The sequence below is a fragment of the Cupressus sempervirens genome, chromosome 10 (genome assembly GCF_028749045.1).
Source record: "Cupressus sempervirens isolate cs-2001-9-10 chromosome 10, ASM2874904v1, whole genome shotgun sequence".
Classification (NCBI taxonomy): Eukaryota; Viridiplantae; Streptophyta; class Pinopsida; order Cupressales; family Cupressaceae; genus Cupressus; species Cupressus sempervirens.
Window position 1 is genome coordinate 844,949,431 of NC_143127.1, and position 24,795 is coordinate 844,974,225.

General features: G+C 36.0%; 1 protein-coding gene across 4 annotated transcripts in view; it reads right to left on the reverse strand.

Annotated features, from left to right (window-relative positions):
- Nucleotides 1–839: 839 nt before the first annotated feature.
- LOC149536634 (RNase L inhibitor protein-like protein) overlaps nucleotides 840–24,795 on the reverse strand; it is a 220,466-nt gene continuing 196,510 nt past the window's right edge. For all 4 annotated transcript variants that reach the window (XM_089807766.1, XM_089807765.1, XM_089807764.1 and 1 more), the window contains exon 11: nucleotides 840–1,276. In XM_089807766.1, coding sequence (XP_089663892.1) covers nucleotides 1,092–1,276 — 185 coding nt within the window. In that variant the 3' untranslated portion in view covers nucleotides 840–1,091. The remainder of the gene's footprint in view (nucleotides 1,277–24,795) is intronic.

The window sequence follows — 24,795 nt, forward strand, 5'->3', positions numbered from 1 at the left end:
GGATTATGGGGTGACTACTTTTACCTTGTATCAGTTCCTTAAGGAGCTTTGAGCATTTTTTATATTGTTTTATGTTTGATTTCTCTTTTTTTGAAGCTCTCCAAAATCCTTTGGGATTGGGTATACCTAGAGAAATTAACTCTTTTGTTCTTGAGATATCATAGCTTTCCTTTTAGATTTTATCAATTTCTCATACATTATTTTGTTTTCCTTGTTTAATTTGTTCTCTTTGACCATTCTTGTGGCAGCCTTGTAATCTTCATCATACCATGGATTAGATAGGAAGGAGTTGTTAACTGTTTTCTTAGGTCAAGACCTTTTGCATATTTTTAGAACTTCATAAATTAACAGGGTCAGCACATTGCTGCAGATGTGTTTTTTCCTTTTCCCTATTTTCCTTGCATGAAAATTTATCTTTTGCTAATTGAAGATGCTGATCCAAAGCAGCAACAAATAAGTTATGATTTTCTTGGTTCATGATTATTTTCCCTTGTGGTTGACTATGATTTTTCCTTGTGCTTGCACATTGTATTCTTGTAATCACAATAAGCATACATGATGGATAACCTGCAATATCTCTGTACCTTTTTTTTAATATCGTAAGATCCAGCTTTTATGACTGTTTCTGACTAATAGCTTTCATATTAAGATTTATTCTAATGATTATCATGCATAGAGGTTAAAACATAAAGTTCACATTTTGTTTGCAACAATAAGACAAGGCTCATGAAATAGAAATGCTTGTCAGAATATCTAATTTTCCACTTCCTAGTATGATCCACAGAAGAAAAACTATGAAATTTACATAGGTTGACAGTTTTTTTCAGGCATGTAATTCCTTTTGAGTGGAAACTATTAAGTTAGATAATTAATGCATCTTTGCAATAAATAGAAAAGAATTCATAAAGATTTACTACCTTTAGAAGCCCTGGCAGGGGAACATTTACACTTCCTTGTCCAAGATCATCTTTTCAACCATGAGCATTATAAATTACAAATGAAAAACATTGTCAGCACCGTACTGTACCCTAGAATAAGAATTGACACAGTTGACATGTCTAACTTGAGGTGAGAAGTAGAGCTGTCAACCTCTATTCACTTTCTTCCTCACTTCCATTACTGTCAGAAAAAGTCATGTGATTTAAATTTTGTTCAAGTGGGGCGAGTCCTTCCTCATCCGATTCATCATCTTCTTCATGATCTTCATCAGTATTGGGATTTTCTCCATCAGCCTTATATATTTGTTTACTAGCACTTTCTGAGAGTTGATTACTGCCTGTAATTGGTGGTAGGAAAATAAAGGAATGTTAGCACAACTAGTTAATGTGTTGCAACAGAGAAACATGACACAACAAAATATAGGTCACAAATGTTTGCCAAGGAATCTATATCCTCATATGATCCAGCAGGGAAATCATTATAGAAAATAAGAAATGAGACATGAAACTCAAACTTTCTAAAATGTATTTTTGTGCAAATTTAGAGAGCTATGGAAATAGAGCAGTGCATATCTTGAAACCATGGAATATGATATGAAGCAAATTATTATTTTGATTTAAGAAAATTTGCATTAATAAAGAGAAACATTTACAAAGAAGTCTACTGAAAATAAACCAGCACCAAGAAGTTATCGATCAGATTGTTAATTCTGTAACTCTGAAATCATACTGGTCTGATGGAACAGATCGTACAGATCTGAATATGCATAAATAATGCCTTTGTAATGAAGGCCTATAAATATAATTGTTTACTCTTCAATCATGATCGGCGGCTCCCTTGGACTAATGTTGTTTAAGTTTAATCCTGAACAAATTAGTTAGTTTAATCACTAACTAAACCTATTCCTTAATAGGCACCGATTTGGAGAGCACAATTCTAGCTGACCTAGAGAGGGACATGTCCCTTCTAGAGACATGCCCCTTGGGTGCCTTATTTATGTGGGTTATGTTTGTGGATAAAGGACACAACAAAATCTAAGTTTGCTCCTTTAGCATACATTGCCTCATACGAATAGTAGCAGAATATATATATTATTGCAGAATAATTATCTCATCAACAAGGACTAATATTCCATTTGTAATTGATCAAGACCATCTCCAACACTCAAAAGGTTTTATATCAGTTTGATTAAGCAGCAGAATTTGCAGAAACTTTACATGGTATTAGAGCTCTGGTAGTCGAACCTAGGGTCTGCAAATTAAACTATCAGACTTTAAATATCTAGCAACATCCTTCTATCTTCAATGGCGAGCACAATCAAACCCGAGGACAGGTTTGATGGGAAAGAGCACTTCGTTGCTTGGAAATTCAGAATTATGATGATTCTTGACGTGAAACAATTTGTTGATAAAGCATCCAAGCAACCTAATGTTGAACCTAATAAAACTATCTGGAGTAAAGGAAACAAGGAAGCCATGCAGATCATATTAGATGGGGTGAAAACTAAAATAGCACCTATGCTAATGAAACATCAAACATCATTTCATATGATGAATGCATTATTAAATGCATATGAGGTTAACAATGCAACTAGAACCCTTGCACTAAAAAGGCAAATAAATCATATACAGATAAAGAAGGGAGAATCTATGAACTCTTACTTCCTAAGGGCGGCTAGTCTAAGAGACAAACTTGCAAGTATAGGGATCATAATTGAAGACAAGGAACTAACACTTATGGCTATAGATGGGTTATCAGATTCATGGGAAACATTCTCACAAGTAAGTGCTAGAGACAATCTTCCAAACTTTAATAGACTTAAAGGAGGTTGCCTGCAAGAAGAATCTAAGAAACTTAAGAAAGGAGTAAAATAAAAAATTGAAGATGAAGAACTTCATGTTCTCAACACAAACTCCTATAAGGGGAAGAAGAAGCACTTCAAGAAGAAGAAGAGTAATCAAAGAAATGACAAACCTAAGAAAGATCTATTCAAAATAAAATGCTTCAAATGTGAAAAATTTAAACACTATACATCTAACTGCCTTGAGAATACAAAGCAACAAGTAAACTGTACGAACATTACTAGGAAAGAAGAAATCTATGATCCTTAGAATCGTGTATTGTATTCTGTACTATCAAATGTATCAAGCAAAGCATGGGTAATTGATAGTGGATCATCTCGACACATAATAGGATACAAAGAAGCACTAGACTCTATATCAGAAGAAGTTGATGGCGAAGTTAACATTGGTGATAATTCCTCTCATTCAGTCAAAGAAATTGGCAATTGCACCTTGAAATTGAAGTCGGGTAGTTCTCTACATCTCAAAGGAGTACTCTATGTACCAGTAATAAAAAGGAATCTAATCTCTGTTACAACACTTGAAGATGATGGACATAATGTTGCATTCATGGACGGTTAAGTAATGACTTGGTCTAAGAACTCTTCATTTAAGAAATCAAAGTTGATTGGTCAAAGAAAGGGATGTTCAACCTATTCAAGCCTTAATTCATGAAACTGATGATATAAATGAAATATGGCACAACAGGTTAGAACATATAAATTTCAAAACCTTATCGACTATGGAGAAGATGGTTATTGGTTCACCTAAGTTGAATAAAGATCATTCAAGCATATGCAAAGGATGCGCTTTGGGCAAGAACACCAAAAGTCAATTTCATGATAGCACTAGAAAAACTAACAATGTTTTGGAACTAGTCCACTCAGATTTATGTGGACCTATGTTTGTTCCTTCTCTTGGAGGATTCTGGTACTATATACTCTTTACAGATGACTTCTCTAGGAAAACTTGGATTTACTTGTTAAAATGTAAAGAATCAGAAGAAATCCTTAAGGGTTCGTTTGGTTCATGGAATTAGACCGGAATTGGCTTTTGCAAAAACCAATTTTGATGAATGGGGGCATTTTTGTGTCAAAATAGAAAAATGGAATTAGAATTTTTGAGTTCTAATTTTGTCTCAAAACCAAGTTTCTACACTTCCTTAGAATACCTGGGATTAATCAAAACTTGGTTACACATTTTTTAGGAGTGTAAAATGTTCATGTTTGAAAGCAATTTGGGGCCATTTCACCATTGTGTGAATGAACAGAGATTTCCTACAGTGGAGGGCAAACCTTTCAATTTCCCAACACCAATTTCCCACTCGGATGGAAAAGCAAAAAAGTTCTCTTGAAAATAGCATCCACTATAAAATTGACTATGGGCTTCCAATACACCCACAAAGCAATCATGTTGTCAGGTTTCTTCAACACATGGATAAAATTCATCCAAATCGAACTAGTGGATGGCCGTAGCAATGGTCACTAGATCCAAGATTCTTACTTATTTCAAATGATAATCTTGAATGCAAATGAAACTAGAGTAAAAAATTACCATCTCTAGTTGAATACACGGCCTATTTAGAAATTCAAGGAATAGAAGCCCACTATCCAGAAAGGAACTCCATACTAATTTCACTCTAGTATTCTGTGGATCAAAAAGAATTTATGATTTGCTTCTCTCTAATGCATTATCATCTTTTGACTGCATTTAGATACAAGATGGTATCACGTAATGAATCCAACAAGAAATTGCATTTAACATGATTACTACCATGTCTGAAACAATAGATTGGTCTAATTTTTGGAGTACTAAGCTTATGTATTTAAAAATGTGTCTTCACACTCATCTTCTGAGTGAAACAAACGGTTCAAGTAAAATCCCAAAAATAGGAATGAAGATTTGCAGAACCTTGATTTGGCAAAACAAAGATTTGTAGAAATCTTGATTTCAACAATTCCGCAAACCAAACGGACCCTAAGAGATTTAAAAATTCAAAACCTTAACTGAAAACTTATCAGGCCACAAAATTAAAACTCTTAGGACTGATAATGGAGGGAAATATACTTTAGATTTGTTTAAAGAGTTTTGTAAAGAGGCACGGATTAAGAGGGAGTATATTGTTCCTTATAACCCACTGCAAAATAGGGTAGTAGAAAGGAAGAATAGAACAATTATAGAAGCAACAAGAGCTATGATATTTGATCAAAATTTAGAATATTATCTTTGGGCTGAAGCCTCTTGTACTTCTATCTATATTCAAAACAGAAGTCCTCCATCCCACCTTAGAGATAAAACTCCTAAAGAAGTCTTTACTAAGGTTAAACTTAGAATAAGTCATCTTAAGATATTTGGGTGCCCAGTATATATACATGTTCCAAAAGAAAAGAGAATCCTACTTTCTATGAATCCTACTATAATTCATTGTGATAATCAAAGTTCCATCAAGCTTTCTGTGAATCCAGTTTTTCATGATAAGTCCAAACATATTGAAATTCCTTACCATTATGTAAGAGATATGGTAGATAGGAATACTGTAAAATTAGAATACATTTGCACATCAGATCAGACAACAGTTTTTCTTACCAAACCCCTCTCTCGAGTGAAGATAGATCACTTCAGGAAAAGACTTGGTATGGGTGAATTGTAATACATTTCTATTCTTTAATTATTATTAATTTTGAATTAAAATTATTATTGTCAGGCTATTGACTATTATGGGCTTCACCGTTTGTATTTATTATCTAAGAGATGACAATCTTTGAGATAATGAACACTTGTATAAAAGATATAATGAGAGGTGACGATCTCTTAAATAATTTGTTGAACGATAGAGATCTATTGTCAGATATAGATGAGTTCAAGATCACATTGTGATGTAGACATTCTATGCCTATGAGTCACAACTTGGATAAAGGAAGAATTTAATCATTATTTGGAGTTTATCCTGTGAACTGGTAGATCTTAACTCAGGATCATATTGTGACATAGGTTTGCCAGTACCTATGAGTCACAACTTCAATAAAAGAAGAATTTAATCATTCTCTAGATTTTATCCTATATATTGCATTTTATGCAATATCATTATCACTAATAGTGATAAGTCATATCACAGGTATAGTAATATAACATGGTATCATGTGTTCAATAATACCCCATGCTTAGGAGATTTAGATAGATATAAAGTATTAATCTATGCTTATTCATATTAATTGATGATGCTAGATATGTTATCTCTTAGTATGATTATCAAGTTAAGAGGAAGTGTTAATTCTGTAACTTCAAAATCATAGTGGTCTGGTGGAACAAATTGTACAGATCTGATTATGCATAAATAATGTCTTTGCAAAGAAGGCCTATATATAAAATTGTTTAGTCTTCAATCATGATCGATGTCTCCCTTGGAGTAATGTTGTTTTAAGTTTAATCTTGAACAAATTAGTTACTTTAATCACTAACTAAACCTATTCCTTAATAGGCGCCGATTTGGAGAGAACAATTATGGCCGACCTAGAGAGGGACATGTCCCTTCTAGAGACATGCCCCTTGGGTGCCTTATTTATGTAGGTTATGTTTGCGGATAAAGGACACGCAACAAAATCTAAGTTTGCTCCTTTAGCAGACATTGGTCTATACGAATAGTAGCAGAATATATATATTATTGCAAAATTATTATCTCAGCAATAAGGACTAATATTCCATCTGTAATTGATCAAGACCATCTCCAACTCTTAAAAGGTTTTATATTAGTTTGATTAAGCAACAAAATTTGCACAATTTACACAGGTAATAAAGAATGGGAAATCAAGAAATGTCCCATCCCCAAAGACACCCATTCTATCTCGTCATTGATAAATCCATTGATTGATTGGCCAATGGCAAGGTTTGGACGATATAGTTTTGACAATTCTTGATGACGCAAGGGAGGACCAAATAAACTAGGGCCAAAGGCACACCCAACTATTTGAACCACCTTGCAAGAGTTAACACAACAGAAGCAAACACAAAAGAGAACAACACCATAGAGAGAGAGAGAGAGAGAGAACAATATTCTTTATTGATTCAAGAAAATATCATCATGCATGCCCAACTGTAAGGCCTTCTAGGTTACGGCCAGATACAAATACATTCAAATTCAAGATCTAGTTGCAAATTCGCACTTTTCAATTCTGCTCTGCAATCCTTTCTAAAACTCCCTAATCTGCCTAGCTCTAAGCCTAAACACTATATTTATACTAGCCAAAACGGCTTACAGATCATTCTAGAACACTGAGAAACCACAAGTTGGCTCTCAACAAATATTAAATGAAAATAAACCTAACATTAAATACATGAAGAGCCACAAGTCGGCTACCAATAGCAATTAAATGTCCAATATTCGGTGTCTGAGCAAAATCGCGATATCTCCTAGCTCTAATTGAATTAAAACTCGCGCTTCGAATTGTAGGTAGTACTCTAGGTCCTCTACAACTTGTTCAATGCATAAGGGCTGATTCATCAAGGAAAAGTGTGCATCCACTCTAAAAGTCAAGCATCGAAAATTGTCACGCAAAATTGCCAGAATCGATACTTCGGGAGAATGCCATATCTCCTAACTCATGAGGAGTTAGAACTTACACTCTAGATCCTAAATAGTACTCTAGGCCCTCTTCAATCCCTGAAGTGCGCAGCCTCTAACTCATTTTGAAAATTAGTTACACAGCTCACAAGACGCACCCAGAAACCAAAAAATGCAATTTCAGCAAAACCCAATTTCAGTAGCAAGGTAAAAACTAAAAACATGCAGGATAGTAATGCAACCCAGGATGCTCCTGCATCAGACAACCATGGTTGGAAGAAATGATTCTCCTAAATCATAGGGATGTCACAACCTAAGCTGAATCCAACTCAGATTGAGAAATCCATGAAGCATCTTCCATAGGTTTGTTCTTCCATTTCACCAGACATTCATAATAATCTTTTCCTCTTGTGCTCTTACCAAATCTCTAATCCAATATCTATTCAACTTCTTCAATCTGCTTCTTTGGATAGTCCTCTAATACCGCAACTTCATCATATGACTCATGATACTTATACAAAGTAACAATATTGAATATAGGAGATATATCCATGTCATCAGGTAACTCAACTTCATAGGCATTACCACTATCAAACTTCTTCAAAATCTTACAAGATCCAAACTTCTTCATCTTTAGCTTATTGTATGTTCAACTAGAAATCTTCCTTTCTTCAGATGAACCATCACCTCATCACCAACTTGGAAATCATGATGTCTCCTATACTGATCAACATTCTCCTTACGCTTTTGATTGCTTTGTTCCAACCTCAACGTCACTTCCTTATGTAAAGACTTCATAAAATTAGCAAATCCTTCTCTTGCAAAACTTCTCTTTTCTTCACCAACAATATTTCTCAAATCTAATATACCTCTAGGCTTCATTTTAGTAACAATCTCAAAAGGTGTCTTCCCTATACTCCTACTCACATAAATTATTATATGCAAATTCAACTTGTGCCAATACCATCTCCCAATTACTTGGCTTATTCCTAACTAAACATCTTAGCAAATTACCTAAGCTTCTATTCACAACCTCTGTTTGTCCATTTGTCTGCGGATGGAATGTAAAACTAAACTTCAACTCAGTACCCATCTTCTTCCACAAAGTCTTCCAAAAATAACCAACAAACTTACTGTCTCTATCAGAAATAATATTTTTTGGTAATCCATGCAATCTCACAATCTCTTTAAAAAAAAGTTCAGCAACATGCTCAACATCTGATGTCTTCTTACATGGTATGAAATGAGCCATCTTAGAAAATCTGTCCACTACAACAAATATGGAATCATACCCCTTCACTATCTTAGGTAATCCAAGAAAAAAAATCATCCTAATGTCACTCCAAGGTTTCTCAAAAATAGTAATAGGTGTATACAAACCAAGATTTTGCCTCTCCTTTTGCAACTTGACAAACTCCACAACTCTTCACAAATTTCTGAACATCCTTATCCATTTGTGGCCAATAATACTTCTCTTTCAGCAAACTCAATCTCTTATCAATTTCAAAATGTCCAACCAATCTACCACTATGTTTTTCCTTAATCAGATTCAACCTCATAGAACTTCTAGGAATACACAACTGAATACCTTTGAACAACATACCTTTTTGAAAGAAATACTCATCATACTTACTTATGTGATCTGACAGATTTGGTGCTTTGCACTCTCTCCATGCCTTAGAAAAATCAGGCTCATCATACAACTATTTCATTTCATCAAAACCAAGAACTTCAACCTTCATTTCAGTCAACAAAGAACATCTTCTACTCAATGCATGAGCAACTCTGTTAGTAACTCCTTTCTTGTGCTTAATAACAAATGTAAAACTCTGTAAGTACTCAGCCCACTTCATATGTCTTTGATTCAATTTATGTTGACTGCCCAAGTATTGTAAAGCTTTATGATTAGTATACAACACAAACTCCTTAGGAATCAAATAATGTCTCCACTTCTTAAAAGCTTGAACAATAGCATAAAATTCTTGATCATACACAAAATACTTTCTTTTAGCATCATTCAACTTCTCACTAAAGAAAGCAACAGGTTTACCTTCTTGACTTAATACAGCTCCTATTACAGTACGACTTGCATCACATTCAATTTGAAATACTTTGTTAAAAACAAGTAAAGCCAATACAGGTAATTCAGCAACCTTTTGTTTCTCCATGTGTCCACTTGAAGTCATAGCATTACAAACAGAACTGAAATTTCTTATGAATTTTCTATATAAACTAGCCAAACTATGAAATGATCTTACCTCACCCACATTCTGAAGTATAGGCTAGTCCAAAATTGCTTTCACCTTCTCAGGATCCATCTTCAATCCATCAGCTGAAATCACAAATCCTAAATACACAATCTCCTCTTGCATAAAAGAACACTTTTTCAGCTTAATCAACAACTTTTCCTCTTTCAACTTTTGCAATACTTGCTAATATGCTCAAGATGTTCTTGCTTAGTCTTATTGAATATCAAAATGTCATCCAAATAAACAATCACAAATTTACCCAAGCATCTTTTCAAAACTTCATTCATCAACCTCATGAAAGCACTAGGTGCATTAGTCAAACCAAAAAGTGTAACCAACCATTCATACAAACCATCTTTTGTCTTGAAAGCAGTCTTCCATTCATCACCTTCTCTGATTCTGATCTGATGATAGCCACTCTTCAAATCAATCTTGGTAAAATACTTTGCTCCACTCAAATAATCCATTATGTCATCCATCCTCGGCATAGGAAACCTATATTTCACTATGATCTTGTTAATAGCTCTAAAATCAGTACACATTTTCCATTCTCCATTCTTTTTAAGTGCTAATCCAGTAGGTACAACACATGGACTCAAACTTTCTCTGATTAATCCCTTTTGCAGCAACTCATGCACTTCCCTGTTAAGTTCTTCATTCTCTGTACGTGTCAATCTATATGGTGCTTTGTATGGCAAACTAGCTCCAAAAATCAGATCCATACAATGACTTATACTTCTTATTGGAGGTAAACCATCAGGAATATCCTCAGCAACAATATCTTTGTATTCATTCAGCAATTCAGCAATTTCTGTTGTCACTCTGTCATTACCAACTTCTGCTATCACATGGTCATTGTTACCAACACTTGGTCCTCTAGGAACTATAGCAAAATAGACTTGATTCTTCTTTACTTCCTTTTCAAATTGCTTTCCATTAACCATGCAAAATTTTATTGCAGTACAACTGACCTCATCTGGACTTTCAATCAAAGACAGCAATATTTGCTTCTTCCCATTTACCCAAAGAGTATATTGATTCAATCTTCCATCATGTACAACATATCTATCATATTGCCAAGGTCTACCCAACAAAATATGACAACAATCCATAGGCATAATATCACACAAAACTTCATCAAAGTAATGTCCAATTTTGAACTTCACAAAGCATTGCTCACTTACCAATATCTTACGCTCGTCTTTGATCTATGAAACATGATAAGGTTTGGGATGTTTTAGCCTCTGCAACTACAACTTTCTAGCCAGCTCTTTTGATGCCAAATTTGTTGAACTTCTACTATCAATGATCACTTTGCAGCATTTTCCAGCCATCTTACATCTAGTCTTGAAAAGACTTCTTCTAAGGATAGGTTCCTCATCCCTTCCTTTATTACATAAGGTTTTTCTCACCATCATTTTTTCTCCAGCCTCAGGTCCACTTGGTGAACTTGCAATGTCTTCTTGAATCACAACATTTCTATTATTCTGCCCACTTTCGGAAGATCTACATTCAAAAGATCTATGCCTTTCTTTGCCACATCTAAAACAATTACCACAGAAACCACCTCTAGAATAAGAATTACCTCTTCCTTGGTAAGATCCAGTACCTCCTTGATATGAACTACCACCTTTCCATTCAATCTTGTCTTTGTCATCATTCTTCCATTCAAATTTTCCTTTATCTTGCATAAAACTGTCAGATCTGCCACCTTCTCCATAAGATCTCCCTTTACCTCTTGTCTTTGTTTGTGCTTCTTTGTCAAGATCTCCTCAACTTCAAGGCATATTGATATGCTTCTTCCACACTTTCCAACTTCACAAAACTTATTTCATCTTGAATTCCAAATCTCAATCCATTTATGTACCTTGTAATTTTCTCAACATCATCATCCACATGTCCAGATTTGATGTCCAGTCTATAGAATTCCTTAGTATACTCTTTCACAGTCATGTCCTTTTGTCTCAAATTTTGCATCTTTCTCAACAAGTTAACTTGGTAATCAGCCGGAAGGAATTTGTTCTTTACCTTGTTCACCATCTTCGGCCAAGTTTTGATCTTCTCCTTTCCTCTCCTTTGTCTATCAGTTTGCAAATGCTCCAAACACAATGAAGCATGACCTTTCACCATAATAACTGCAATCTTCACCTTCTTATTATCAAGAGTGTTTTCATACTCAAATAACTTCTCCATATCTGAGTCCAATCTAACACAACATTGGTATCCAATTTTCCATCGTAAGGAACAACTTCTACAACAGGCTCTGAATGTGCCCTAGACAATACTCTCAGCAATCTTTCCCCATCTTGATCTTCTTTTGGTTCCAGATTAGGGTTTGGTGTTGCTACTTCATCACTTACATCATGAAGATGTGCTCCTCTCCTCTGGGTTGTCTCCACAACATCTAATCTGGCTGCAATTTGTCTCAATTGATCCAGTATAGCATTATCAGCATTTCCTCTGCCACAAACCATCTTCGCAAATTAGGTTCTTGCAAGACCGTAACCCTCTGCAAGTTATAGGTCAAATCCACAGATCTGCAACCCTATAACCAAATTTAAATCAGGGTTCTACACAATCCAATCACCACAAGGATGAACCACAAGCTCCAATACCACCTGACGCAAGGGAGGACCGAATTAACTAGGGCCAAAGGCACACCTAGCTATTCGAATCACCTTGCAAGAGTTAACACAACAGAAGCAAACACAAAAGAGAATAGCACCATAGAGAGAGAGAACAATATTCTTTATTGATTCATGAAAATATCATCATACATGCCCTGCTATAAGGTCTTCTAGGTTACAGCCAAATACAAATACATTCAAATCCAAGATCTAGTTGCAAATTTGCACTTTTCAGTTTTGCTCTACAATCCTTTCTAAAACTCCCTAATCTGCCTAGCTCTAAGCCTAAACACTATTTATACCAGCCAAAACGGCTTACAGATCATTCTAGAACATTGAGAAGCCACAAGTCGGCTCTCAACAAATATTAAATGAAAATAAGCCTAACATTAAATACATGAAGAGCCACAAGTCGGCTAGCAATAGCAATTAAATGTCCAAAAATCGATGTCCAAGAAAAGTCGCGATAGCTCCTAGCTCCGATTGAATTAGAACTCGCGCTTTGAACTATCGGTAGTACTCCAAGTCGTCTACAACCCCTTAAATGCGCAAGGGCTGATTAATCAAGGAAAAGTGTGCATCCACTCCGAAAGTCAAGCAAAGAAAATTGTCGCACAGAATTACCAAAAATCGATACTCTGAGAGAATTACCATATCTCCTAACTCATGAGGAGTTAGAACTTGTGCTTTGGACCATAGATAGTACTCTAGGCCCTCTTCAATCCCTAAAGTGCGCAGCCTCTAACTCATTTTGGAAAATTAGTTACACAACTCACAACAGGCACCCAGAAACCAGAAAACGTAGTTTCAAGAAAACCCAGTTTCAGCAGCAAGGTAAAAACTGAAAACAAGCAGGATAGTAGTGCAACCCAAGATGCTCTTGCATCACTTGAAAATACAAATGATGTCTTCTTATCATCGTGAAAGGATGCCTTGCCTAAAATAACCAAGACACCAGAAATTTATTTTTGAGTAATACATTTTAAATAAATATAATCTTTAATGTGAACTTGATAGTTCTATAACTACCTTTACATAATAGTCTAGGGTATTGGCATCCCTCAGATATGTGTTGTTGGAAATTTGTTCAGCACTCCCCTCGGGATTTGTGACAAAGGCTTAACCGTCTCCTATGTACTATAAGTTGAATGGTTGTATCGAGCATTGATAGATTGGTCTTTTGGTGTGATGGCAACCCCACTCTAACAAGTGGTATCAGAGCTTGGTCAAAGGTTGGAATCCTCAGACCCTCAAGTAACGTTGAGGGGGAGATTATTGGAAATTTGTTCAGTGCTCCCCTCACGATTCGTGACAAATGCTTAATCGCCTCTTGTGTACTATAAGTTGACTAGTTGTATCGGGCATTGACAGATCGGTCTTTTGGTGCAACGACAACCCCACTCTAACATGTGTATGAAAATAAATAGAAATAATGTAATACGATATGAGAATGGAAAGTTGAAGGGAGGAAAACCTATAAACAGAGGTTTGGTGAAAAAGGGGTGGCTAGGGGGGGAAGACAGATTTATAGTGCAAGTATGAGCACCATGGTAGGGAGAGGGGTGTCACCTGTAACGCTCGAAAAGGAGTGCACATTTGCTATGGTTTTGCTAGAAGGGACAGGCAGGGACAGGAATATGTTTAGGGGGAGGATTGGATGTTGCCATTCCAAGCATGGTCCTGCAGATACTAAAGAAAGTGATTAATCAATTTAAACGGGAACAAGGGAAAGGTAAAGGATAAAGGAGAGGAAAAGAGAAGCAAGGAGAAGGACAAGAGATTGCAAGGCATGAGAACTTGCTACAATAACCATGTTAGCCTAAAATCCTCCACAAATTAGGTATCCATCACACCAAAGGATTGCTAATCAACTTAGTGCATACTATATTACTTTGGACATACTGCATACCGTTTAGCTTTTAAGAAGCACTACAGTTGACCTCCCCAATCCATCTCGAGGCTGTGGAAGAAGAAATTACAAAATTGTTGGGGAGAATATTAGTGATAGTGCAGATAATCAATATCAGTCCTTTCCCTGGCATTTAACTGTTGCCATTGTAATGAAGAGTACTACATAATAGTTCAAACCAGAGTTCAATGACTCAGACTTGTCTATGGCTCGACAAGATTGACTTGAGCCATGATTCATCAATGACTTGGCAACCACTCGACCATGATTTGGCAAAATGAAAAAACAAAGATTTTTCACGATTTAAAACTAGTTTCATGAACCCATTATAGAATAAAGCTTAAAAGAAACACTCTAAACATACATCCATCACATAAGTCCAAGCAAGAAAATAATATATGTTAACTATTACATGCCATATATACTAAGTTATCATTTCAAATTCTGGTACAGATGCGGGTTCGAGATTCGGGTTCAAAATTTGTCCAAATTCTTTTTAGGTTGGGTTTGGGTTCGTTTTGGCCTAGATAAATTATTGTGGCAATGTGCCTACGCATCCTGAGGAAAAAGCAGGTTGCCCTTTTATTTTATCCCCATTGGGACAACATGCTCTATAATTATTAAAAATATAATTGCCTCCTCTCTAAACTGCATGCTCAATATTGAACAAGTGATAAATATGTAGTTTTCACTTTATTGGAAATAAATACTTTGATTAAGAAACCGATGACCAGTGATTCTTTCCATGATTGGATAAGAAACAATAGATAAATTGCACATCGTGTGACTTAACCGCCATTTTGCCACTACAGACGCCTTCTGAGCTTCACAATCCATAACATCATAGCCTTGCAGCAGCCTGGCATAAATGGTCAATGCCCCAATAAATACTATTTTTGCATTTTTAGCCTTGATTCGAGCAGTTGGCTAGCCACTATGATTTGTACCATATCTGCTATATTCCTCTATGTTGAGCTTTGTGATGAAGTTAACCATTGCACCAACATATAGTGTTGCAAACAAGGCATTTTGACCTATGTGCTCAAGCCATTATGGGTGCGTTGTATTGGAAGATGCTGATTGACACTCCCAATCTTCTATAAGCATTTTGACATGTGCATTTAAGCCATTATACTACGCAACACCGTTTGGTATACCCATAGTGCCACTAAAATAAATAACTAATGCTACTCCATTCTATGTGAAGTCAATTAATCTGCAATTTCATCGAGAATATCATGATGCTCTTCTATCCCATAACCATAGATATCCCCTTTAATCTCAAGCTGAGTGTCTCCCTTGAACATATCGGCATAATCATAATTTGTTGCTCTATTGTCGAACAACCTACTAGCAATTCTGCATTATTTTCCAAGCTCATTGATATATATTTTAATATGCACAATTCATGATTGCACTGAACATAAGTAGTGGTAAAGTAGTTCTCTGTTCTATCAGACAATTCATAATTGAAATTCCGACTCTATTTCCGTTGATCGAATTTACATGAAGTCTTACAATTTTTGTTAATAATCCTCATCACGACCTTCCATCATCACAGAAACATATGTGCTTGGAAAGAATGCCCCATTCAATATATGCTTTATTACATGACCAATCTTTTCCGTATTCTATACTTTGATCAAACATTTATGTCATGTGTGAGTTGGTCTTAAGATGCAGATGGAGAAGTTATCAATGAAATTCTTTATTCTTTCCAAATTCACATGAATTCATTCTGGGTTTGTAGAGGATTGGAGCGAGTTGTCAAAACACATTAGAAAGCCGTCCAAGGTATGTTTTCTTGAATTCAGACCGAATTTAAGGCAAATTGGGTACAAACCAAATTCTGAATTCCATACATGGGCAGCGAATGTGGTAATGTAGCATATATATTTACCTTGCTTATACATCTGTCTTCAGCAAATACAAGATCCTTTCTCAAGAGTAGAAAATCATGTGAAAAGATTATTGAAATTAGTTTGCAAAATAACACTAAGAAAAACTCTATTGTATAGTAGTTGATTGAACTTGTAATGTACTATATTATGGGCTATGCCTTGCATCTTGCACTAGCCATAGCTTAGTGATTGATGCAAATTTACTGCATTAATCATAAAGTGTTGAAGTTGGGGGCTAAAAAATGAGTATTGCACCTTCTTCCTCTAGCATATCAAAGTATAATACTATAAACTATTACAGCTTTAAGCTAAAGAAATGTCTATCTGCAATATGTGTGGGTGATGACCATCAAACCTTCGAGTCATGGCATGACCCGCATGACTTGACTGAGTCATGTGGATCATGGCCCATGACCCATCAAGTCATGGGGATGAGTCATGAAAATCTGCCAACATCTGCACAACTGGCAACCTGCCTAAACTCACATGACTTGTGTGTTATCAAACATTGGTTCAAACAATAAAATAACTACCTCTTCTCTACCCTCCAACTCAAATGGAAGGAGTTTTATAGCTTGGAAGCTGCTCAGAGGATGAGACGAGTTCTTTAAATAGGTTGTTCCATTGGTAAGTGGAGGACTACAAGGTTTTCAATCTCGAGTGCAACATGTTACAAATGGTGGAAATTGAAGAAACTAGTACAGAGAGTGAAACCCTTCCTCTAGAATATGAAGAATAGAAAGAGGGAGTTACAAGATCAAATGATATGCCATCCAATGAGTTCGAAAGGGACAAAATGATAAAGTACAATGAACCAAACATAAAGGAGGTCAACCTACAAGATAGACCAAACAAGAAGAGAAAAAGGGAATTGACAGATGAGGAAAGTGGCACTTATAAGTTAAATGAAAGAGAAGTATTCTTGTCAAAAGAAAGAAAGGAAGAAGTGAAGAAGTGTGGAAGGACAAGGAATCCGCAAAGAAGTTTGCACCCGTACAAAAAAAAAACATCCCATAGAGGTGGCAAGTCGTATGGTTGCTTAACCATGACCTAGAGAGAAAAAAATAGGGTTGTATAGGTCTCTGGTGAAGGCGTACAAGTATGTGGTTGGGTCGTAGAAATGCAAGTTGCAAATATTTTACAAACAAAATACTGTACATGGGGTGTACCGGGACATAGGATGGAAGGAAGGAGCTTGTAAGGGGGTGTTGATGGCACAAAGAGTTGTTGGGTTGTACAAAGTCACAGCCTAACAACATCATATTGTACACGGTTCTCTGTAGAGAAGTAGCAAAATCATACTATAAGAGCATGCAAGGGACATCAAAACCATATGTCATATGAGTATTGCCAAGGAGGTGCCATAAATGAAAGACATAATATAGCTTAGTAGGGGTTTGAATGTGATCATACAATGTTGTGCAAGTCCTTTGAGCCCAATGAAGAGTGCTTGGAGGATGACACAAGTTCTTTGAACAGGTTATTAGATTGGCAACTGGAAGAATATGTTATTTTCCACCCCAAGTACACGTTGCAAGTGGGGGAAATTGAAGAAACTGATATGGAGAGTGCAAGCTTTCTTCTGTAATATGACGAGTATAAGGAGCGATTTTCAAGGTAAGACAATATGTGTCCATCAGTCGAAAGGGACAAAAGGATAACGTACATGGAACCAAATACAAAGGAGGTCAACCTAGAGGATGAAGGGCTGAGCAAGAAGCGAAAAAGAAGTGTCAGAGAGGAAAGAGGCAGTTATAAGTTAAACGCGAGACAGGTATTTATTTCCATAGAAAGAAGGCATACGTGAAGAAGAGTGGAAGGACAAGGAATCCACAAAGGAGTTTGTATCCGTGCAACATAAACCAATCCCAAAGAAGTGGTAAGTCGTACAATTGCTCAACAGTGACCTTAAGAGGAGGAAAAACAAGGTTGTACAAGTCTCACCCCAACGCGTACGAGTCTATGTTTTGGTCATAAGAATGCAAGTTGTAAGTATTATAATTGCAAAATACCATACATGACGTAGGTAGAGAGGCTGCCAGAAGAAGTAAGAGAGGAATAAACCCAACTTAAACCTACCAAGCTCCCTTTCCTACAGTCACACAAGGAAGCTAATAGATAAATCAGATGAACAACAGAGAACACAAGGCTAGATGCAACATATTCATAGGTGTAATTATTTAATTTCGCATACAACACAACAACATGCCTAGCTATGAGGCCTTCCGGGTTGTGGCCTCATATAGAATAAGAATTACAATTCAGAGTCCAAGCTCGCATTTTCCGTCTTCTATTCTCTAACGATGCCCCTTCCTACATCTAACTAAGCTTCTTTATATCCAGCTAAGCTACAAGTCGGCTAGTCAGACAATTAATTACATTATAAGTCTAGTCCTGGAAGAGTAAACCAAAACCCAAGCAAGGACAATATAAAATCACATGCACTTAAAGATAGGTACACCTGTATGTTAGGATTTGGCTCCCAACCACGCAAGATGCCATGCAAGCAAAGGAGATTGTTCCAAACAAAACAATATGCCTCGTTGGATGGAAACATTAGGAAATAGAGACAGCAAAGAACGATATAGAACTTGAAGAATATGAAACATTAGAGCTTGCGCACTTAAGACAACGATCTGGGATAGGTCTTCGACATGATGTCGAAAAGCAACAATGACTACCTCACAAACAACAAACAACTATAGATAACAAGAAATATTTTTCATTGATGCAAGATTGCTCAAAAACCCAAGATGCTCATGCTAACAAGAGAACTGATGTCCATATCAAGAATCGAGTTTTCTGACCTGAATCATAACGATTAAGTTCAACTTGTGTAATCCATGAACTGTCTTCAACTGGTTTGTCTTTCCCTTGAACAAGCTATTCCATGTAATCCTTCCCTCTAGTGCTTTTACTTATTCCTACTATTCAAAATCCTTTCTATGCTATCTATTTTCTTCTTAGGATGATCCAAGTTATTTTTCAGCTCATCATTTGATTTAAAATATATGAAGATATCTGCAATGTTGAATATAGGTGAAATGTCCATGTCTTCTGGTAATTCAATTTCAAAAGCATTTCCGCTGTCAAACTTCATTAGAATCTTACAATGACCAAACTTCTTCATTTTTAGCTTACTCTAGGTAACAACTGGAAATTTGTTCTTCAAATGAATCATAACCTCATCTCCAACTTCAAAAGATTTATGTCTCTTTCTTTTATATGCTCTCTGTTCGTACCCCAAATTACCGTCCTCTAGTTCATTTTCACTTCCTCATATAAAGTCTTCATGAAATCTACAAATCCCTCAATTCAATAGTTCCCTTAGGATTCATTCCAGTAACAATCTCAAAAAGTGTCTTCTTAGTGTTCTTGTTCACAAAATTCTTATATGTGAACTCTACTTGTGCCAAAATTAAATCCCAATTAGTAGACTTATATCCAACCAAACATCTCAACAAGTTACCCAAACTTTTGTTCACAACTTCAATTTGTCCATTTGTTTGCAGATGAAATGTAGAACTAAAGTTCAACTCCATATTCAACTTCTTTGAAAGTGTCCTCCACAAATAACCAGTATCTTTGTCTGAAACAATAGTTTTAGGCAAACCATGCGATCTTAGCACTTCCTTAAAGAATAATTCAGCCACATGTATTGCATCAGACATTTTCTTACAAGGTATGAAATAAGCCATTTTAAAAAATCTATCAACAACCACCAAAATAGAATCACTACCTCTCTGAGTTCTAGGCAAACCAAGAACAAAATCGATACTTATATCTTCCTAAGGTTTGTTAGGTACAGACAATGGTGAATACAATCCCAAATTCTGAATAATTTTTTTGTTTGACAAATTTTGTAACTTCTAACCATCTTCTGCACATCCTTATAAATTTGCAGCCAAAAGTATCTATCTGAAATCAACATTACTGCCTTATCAATCCCAAAATGTCCTACAAGTCCAGCACTATGCTTCTCCTTCATGATGTTCTCTCTCATAGATCCTCTAGGTCTCATAGATCCTCTAGGTATGCACAACTGAATTCCCTTAAACAACATATCTTCCTGAATGAAATAATCAGTCCACTTATCTCTCACCATTTGATCTTTACAAGCTTTCCAAGGTTTTAATAAATCAGAATCAATTTCATACAAATACTTCAAATCATTAAAACCAAGTACCTCAACTCTCATTTCTGTCAGCAAATTCCTTATTTTTCTCAAAGCATTAGCAACCTTGACTATCCACTCTTACGCTTCAATGAAAATGAAAAGTTCTGCAAAAACTCAACCCACTTCATGTATCCTTGATTCAATTTATTTTAACTTTCCAACTATTGCAAAGCTTTATAGTCAGTATACAACACAAAATCTTTAGGCATCAAATAATGTCTCCATTTCTTCAAAGCTTGACCAATAACATAGAATCTCTAATCATTGTTTGAATATTTTCTCTTAGCTTCACTCAATTTCTTACTAAAGAAAGCTACAAATCTTCTTTCTTGACTCAAAACAGCTCCTATAGAACTTCCACTAGCATCACATTGAACTTGAAAAACTTTACTAAAATCAGGCAAAGCAAGTGTAGGCAATTTTGCAATATTTTGTTTCAATGTTTCAAAACTCTTTTGCACTCCATGTGTCCATTTGAATTCCTTTTTATCTCCTCTCATAGTCTGAATAGTAGCATTACAAATAGAACTGAAATTCTTGATAAACTTGACGCAGGCAAAGGGTGAATAACTAGGGCCAAAGGCTCACCCAGCTATCCAAACCATCCTGCAAGAGTTAACACAATGGAAACGAACACAAAGAAGAACAACCAAAGGAGGAAGAAGAGTGAATTACTTTTATTGATTCATCAAAATATCTTCATACATGCCCAACTGTAAGGCCTTCTGGGTTACGGCCAATTACAAATACATTCACATTCAAAGATCCAACTGCAAATTCGCACTTTCAATTCTGCTCTCTAATCTTCTTCCCAAAAGCTTACCTAACTCTAAGACTAAACACTCTATATATACTTGCCAAAATGGCTTACAGATTATTTTAGAATATTACATAAGAGGAAGGCCGACCCAACAACGGTCTGGACGCATCCCAAGAAAATATCTTAACATAAATGTTGCGAACAAAATAAATCCCGCAAGTCGGCTCGCAGAAATCATGTTCAAAAGCTGACGCTCGACGAACACTGGGTAACTCGACGAATGAAGAGTCGCTTGGCGTACACTGGGTAACTCAGTTAATGAAGAGTCACTTGGCATGCACTAGGTAACTCGGCGAATGAAGAATCACTTGGCATATACTAGTTAACTCGGTTAATGAAGAGTCACTTGGCGAACATTGCGTAACTAGGTTAATGAAGAGTCACTTGGCATACACTGGGTAACTCGGTTAATGAAGAGTCACTTGGCATACACTGGGTAACTCGGTTAATGAAGAGTCACTTGGCAAACACTGGGTAACTAGGTTAATGAAGAGTCACTTGGCGAACACTGGGTAACTCAGTTAATGAAGTCACTTGGCGAACACTGGATAACTAGGTTAATGAAGAGTCACTTGGCGAACACTGGGTAACTCGGTTAATGAAGAGTCACTTGGCGAACACTGGGTAACTAGGTTAATGAAGAGTCACTTGGCGAACACTGGGTAACTAGGTTAATGAAGAGTCACTTGGTGAACACTGGATAACTCGGTTAATGAAGATTCACTTGACGAACACTTGGTAACTAGGTTAATGAAGAGTCACTTGGCGAACACTAGGTAAACAAGTTAATAAAGAGTACACTAGGTAACCAGGTTAATAAAGAGTCACTTGGCGAACACTGGGTAACCAGGTTAATGAAGAGTCACTTGGCGAACACTGGGTAACTAGGTTAATGAAGAGTCACTTGGCATACACTGGGTAACTCGTTATCAACATGCAGAATGAACAAAATGAGCAGGATAACAAGGCAACCCAGGATGCTCCTGCATCAGACAACCGGGGTTGAAAGCAATGATTCTCCTGAATCATTGAGATGTCACAATCTGAGTGGAATCCAACTCAGATTGTGAAATCCATGAAGCATCTTCAATAGGCATGTTCTTCCACTTTACCAAATATTCATAGTAATCTTTTCCTCTTGTGCTCCTGCCAACTCTTTGATCCAATATCTGTTCAACTTCTTCAATCTGCTTCTTAGGATAATCTTCTAATACAAAAACTTCATCATCTGACTCATGATACTTATACAAATCAGCAATATTGAATATAGGAGATATATCCATGTCATCAGGTAACTCAACTTCATAAGCATTACCACTGTCAAACTTCTTCAAGATCTTACAAGGTCCAAATTTCTTCATCTTCAGCTTACTGTATGTTCCAATTGGGAATCTTCCTTTCTTTAGATGAACAATCACCTCATCACCAACTTGAAAATCATGGTGTCTTCTAGACTGATCAGCATTCTCCTTATACTTCTGATTGCTTTGTTCCAACCTCAACTTCACTTCCTTATGTAAGGACTTCATAAAATCAGCAAATTCTTCTCCTACAGCGCTTTTCTTTTTTTCACCAGCAACATCTCTCAAATCTGATATACCTCTAGGATGCATTCCGGTAACAGTCTCAAAAGGTGTCTTCCTTGTACTCCTATTCATAGAATTATTATATGCAAATTTAGCTTGTGCCAATACCATCTCCCAATTACTTGGCTTATTCCTAACTAAACATCTCAACAAATCTTCCAAGCTTCTATTCACAACCTCTGTCTATCCATCTGTTTGTGGATGGAATATAGAACTAAACTTCAGCTCAGTACCCATCTTCTTTCACAAAGTCTTCCAAAAATAACCAACAAACTTACTATCTCTATCTGAAATAATACTTCTTGCTAATCCATGCAATTTCACAATCTCTTTAAAGAAAAGTTCAGCAACATGCTCAGCATCTAATGTCTTCTTACATGATATGAAATGAGCCTATCTTACAAAATCTGTCCACTACAACAAATATAGAATCATACCCTTTACTCTTTTAGGCAATCCAAGAACAAAATCCATACTAATGTCAGTCCAAGGTTTCTCAGGAACAGTAATAGGTGTATACAAACCAGTGTTTTGACTCACTCCCTTTGCAACTTGACAAACTCCACAACTCTTTACAAATTTCTGAACATCCTTATACATTTATGGCCAATAATACTTCTCTTTCAGCAAACTCAATGTGTTATCAATTCCAAAATGTCTAGCTAATCCACCACTATGATTTTCCTTAATCAAATTCAACCTCATAGGACTTATAGGAATACACAACTGAATACCTTTGAACAACATACCTTCTTGAATGAAATATTCATCGTACTTACTTATGTGGTCTGTCAAATTTGGTGCTCTACACTCTCTCGACACCTCAGAAAAATCAAGATCAGCATCATACAATTCTTTTATTTCATCAAAACCAAGAACTTCAACCTTCATTTCAGTCAACAAAGAACGTCTTCTACTCAATACATCAGCAACTCTGTTAGTAACTCCAGTCTTATGCTTGATCACAAATGTAAAACTTTGCAAGTACTCAACCCACTTCATATGTCTTTGATTCAATTTATGTTGACTTCCCAAGTATTGTAAAGCTTTATGATCAGTATATAACACAAACTCCTTAGGAATCAAATAATGTCTCCATTTCTTCACTGCTTGAACAATGGCATAAAATTCTTGATCATACACGAAATACTTCATTTTAGCATCATTCAACTTTTCACTAAAGAAAACAACAAGCTTACATTCTTGACTTAATACAGCTCCTATTGCATTACCACTTGCATCACATTCAACTTGAAATACTTTGTTTAAATCAAGTAAAGCCAATACAGGTAATCCAACAACCTTTTGTTTCAAAGTCTCAAAACTCTTATCAGCTCCACGTGTCCACTTGAATTCCTTTTTATCTCCCCTCATTGTTTCAGTCATAGCATTACAAACAGCAATGAAATTATTTATAAACTTTCTGTAAAACCTAGCAAAACCATGAAATGATCTTACCTTGCCCACATTCTCAGGTGTAGGCCATTCCAAAATTGCTTTAACCTTCTTAGGATCCATCCTCAATCCATCAGCTGAAATCACAAATCCCAAATACACAATCTCCTCTTGCATAAAAGAACACTTTTTCAGATTAATCAGCAACTTTTCCTCTTTCAACCTCTGCAATACTTGTCTAATATGCTCAAGATGTTCTTCCTTAGTCTTGCTAAATATTAGAATATCATCCAAATAAACAATCACAAATTTACCCAAGAATCTTTTCAGAACTTCATTCATCAACCTCATGAAAGTACTAGGTGCATTAGTCAAACCAAAAGGCATAACCAAACATTCATACAAACTATCTTTTGTCTTGAAAGCAGTCTTCCATTCATCGCCTTCTTTGATTTTGATCTGATGATAGCCACTCTTCAAATCAATCTTGGTAAAATACTTTGCTCCACTCAAACAATCCATTATGTCATCCACCCTTGGCATAGTAAACCTATATTTCACTGTTATCTTGTTAATGGCTCTGGAATCAGTACACATTCTCCATTCTCCATTCTTTTAGGTGCCAATACAGCAGGGACAGCACATGGACTCAAGCTTTCTCTAATCAAACCTTTATGCAACAACTCTTGCACTTGTCTATTAAGTTCTTCATTCTCTGCAGGTGTCAATCTATACGGTGCTTTGTTTGGCAAACTCACTCCAGGAATCAGATCCATACAATGACTTCTACTTC